The sequence below is a fragment of the Rhea americana genome, unplaced genomic scaffold, assembly GCF_003343005.1.
Source record: "Rhea americana isolate MKP2758 unplaced genomic scaffold, rheAme1 scaffold_468, whole genome shotgun sequence".
Lineage (NCBI taxonomy): Eukaryota > Metazoa > Chordata > Aves > Rheiformes > Rheidae > Rhea > Rhea americana.
In genome coordinates this window covers 3,871-6,920 of record NW_028186610.1, presented here as the reverse complement: position 1 = coordinate 6,920, position 3,050 = coordinate 3,871, and the positions used below count along the sequence as shown (strand labels likewise).

Here is a 3,050-nt window from a genome sequence, read left to right as displayed (position 1 = left end):
GCCGGAGCCACGGGAGCACCACCGCCGCCAGCCTTGAGGACGAGCCAGAGGGAGCTTGAGACGGGCTTTGAAGGGAGATGGCTCAGGAACCGCAACATCTCGCCCGGTTTGAGGTGTGTATTTGTGTTTTGATGTCTAAGCCTTTAGGAGCACCATTTTCTTGCTTTTTTTTGTGATCAAGCCAACCTTTTTTCCTTTTTTTCTTTAATTTTTTCCTGGAAGCTGAAGTTCTCACGCAGCCAAGTTTCTCGGGTAGCCCCTGCTGTGAGAGCACCTCCACGCRTTGCCGGACCCCGGTGAAAATCTCCGAGCTTGGCAGCTCTTCGTGCTCTTTAAAGAAGTTACCGTGGTCGGTACGACTCTTGCCGCGCTACCCTTTTGATCCGTATTAACTTGTAAGGAAGCCTGTAACAAACAGCCTTAACTCTTGTTCGGGACCTTGGCGTCGGGTCGGAGGGTGTTAAAAATGTTTATTATTGGCAAACCTCATTGAGCCTGCCTTGAGAAAAGTGGTGCCTTGAGGCCGTCGTGATGGTGAGGAAGGTCAGGTTCTGCCGTTCTTGTGTTAAATCGCACCTAGCTGCGAAGTCTGTCCTGCTTGAAACCTTGGAGTAACCTTGGAGTAAGGCATGGAGTAAGCCTTGGAGTAAAGCACGAGCGCGCTTTGGAGGTGATGCTTGGCGACGGATCGGGGGCTGCGGCTGGGTGTTGGATGCTGTAAGGAGGGTTTGGTGGGGGGGAAAAAAACCCTATTTTTTATGCTCATATGCTAACGGGGAAAGAAATTAAACTTCGGCTCGACGAAGCCGAAAGACAGCGGAGCCGCGAGCCGGGGCGGGGGGCGCGGAGCGGCGCTGGCCCCGGCCCCGCCGGAGCTGCCCTCCGGCCCGACGCCGCGCTCCTCTTCCGAGCGGCTCAGCCAGCAGGAATCCTCTTCTCCCGAGCYGCAATAACGGCCCGTCCTGGTCTCCTAGTAACTGCCGGCTGCCGCCGCACTTTTGGCGGCGGCGGCGGCTCCTTTGTAGCCTGTTTTTCTGCTCTCTGCTCTGTTTCTTCCTTTTGTTATTATTTTTCCCCTCTTTCTCCTCCAAAATACCAAGCGTTACTACTGCTCCCTTCCCAAGCGATGCTTTCAAAGCATCTTAAACTTCCGCTCCCCGAGTAAAAGTCRTCTCCCCGATCCGCGCGCCGGGTCCGGGGCTGCCCGGGAAGGGCGACCGCGGGGCGCGGGGAGCGCGGGGTCGGCGATTGCCCTCCCGAAAAGCGCCGCGTGCCGCCGCCGAAACTTTATTCTTGCTCAGAGACAGCATTTCTCCTTACTATTATTATTATTATTTTTTTTTAAGTCAATTAAATGCTACAGTGAGGGCTCGGCTTCGCAGAGGCGTACGCGCGCGCACCTTTGCACCGAGGAGCTGGGGGGACGACGGCGTTTAGAGCTGAGCGTGCCGGGGGGAGAGGCGGCCGGGGCGGGAGCGCGGAGCACGCGGGGGGGGAACGGCAGGGATCGCGCGCCGGGGCGGGGGAAACGCGGGAATCGCGCCTCGTGCCCGCGGTTTGGGCAGCTTCGGCCGGGGTCTGTCTGTCTCTCTCTCCGTAGCCCCCACCGCCCCGCGGAGCRGGGCCCTGCGTCCCGCCGGGGCTGCGGTGGGCTGGTGCCCGCCGTGGTCCCTCTCTTCTCCGCGGCCCGGAGCCCTCCCGGGGTCCCCGTCGCAGCAGCGGGGAGAAGAGGCTGTGACCGATGCCCACGGGCATCTTATGCCCGTCAAGGGAACCGCATGCCTTTGCCCCCCCCGAGGTCTCCGTCTAGGTCCAGGCTTCTCGAGCGTACTTCTGTAGATCTCTGCCTCGGATCCAGCCTTTGAGGACCGCGTGGCCTACCTAGATCCAGGCAAATGCACTATTGCACTGAGAAACACGAATCCTGGTTGTGGTTTTATGTCCTATATTTTGTATCCTAGATTCAGGCCCCGTCTTCACATTCCAGTCTCTAAAGACCACAGATTCAGGCCAGCTTTAGAAACACCGGTACCCTGAAGTTCCTTCTCTTGGCATTGGAGCTTTGGGGAAAACAGAAAATCCTCCTCTTCCTCCCTTGCTGCAAGACCTCTGGTTTCTAGAGACCTCCGTGCACCCGCTCTGCTCACGAAACAGTCCCCGTCCCTCCCCCCRCCCTCCCCCAGCACCCGCTTGCCACCGGGGCACCCGGAGGTGGGCAGAGCGCGTCATCCAGAGGGGTAGTAGGGCACGTCGCTGTGATAGTTGTAGTCGGGACACACCTTCTGCACGAGCCTGTAGTCTATGCTGTAGAAGGTGATGTAGATGCAGATGACCTTGAAGGGCTTCGAGCAAACCCAAGAGACGTGACTTTGGGTGTGCTCGTGGTAGCAGGTTTTAGACGGGTCGTACGTGCAGAGCGTGGTTTTCTTGGCGCGATCCACTTTCTCGTATTCCACTCGGCAGTTGAAGATCTTGGATTCTTTGGCCTCGATAAAGATCTGTTGCTCCAGGTCAAACTCTACTGCCTTGGTGGGGGGGACGAGGCTGACGGAGATGTTTCCRTGCCCAGTAGAGTTGTGCCGGAAGAAGACGTTGACTGTGCCGTTGCCGTGATCAACCACCTTTCCTGTGATCAAGAGGTTCAGCTTTACCGTCTTGATGTTGGAGTAGAAATCTCCCCAGCCAAAAATTTTTTTAAGTTTGCCCGTGGCTGGCCCCAGATCTCTCTGTCCTCTGGGGTGTGGAGCGCGGTCCCTCTCGGACGGGTTGTCTAGGGTATCCCACAGCTCCCGCGAGCTGCTGACCAGCTCCAGGAGGGTCACGTTCTGGAGTAAGGTTGGCGCTACCAGGGACTTTGGAGAGAGGTGCCCTCTTCTCTTCTGCACGCGAGGTCTCTCTGGGCTCTTGGGGTCGCCTTGCTCTGCATCTTCCCCTCGTTCGTCTTGGCCGCAGCTCACCTGCACGGAGCAACGATGCGGAGCGAGAGGTGGGTGACGGCTGCCGGCCTCCCCCGCCCGTTCGCGCTCCTCGTAGCCACCCCCTGCTCTGGA

The 3,050-nt window shown here is 58.4% G+C and overlaps 1 protein-coding gene across 1 annotated transcript; it reads right to left on the bottom strand.

Moving 5' to 3' along the window:
* Nucleotides 1-2,207: 2,207 nt before the first annotated feature.
* On the bottom strand, nucleotides 2,208-3,045 carry NXPH3 (neurexophilin 3; the record flags this gene model as incomplete). The annotated part of the gene is made up of 1 exon (XM_085316390.1): nucleotides 2,208-3,045. A coding segment is annotated over one exon (820 nt), but the record flags the coding sequence as incomplete, so codon positions are not given.
* Between the last annotated feature and the right edge of the window lie 5 nt (nucleotides 3,046-3,050).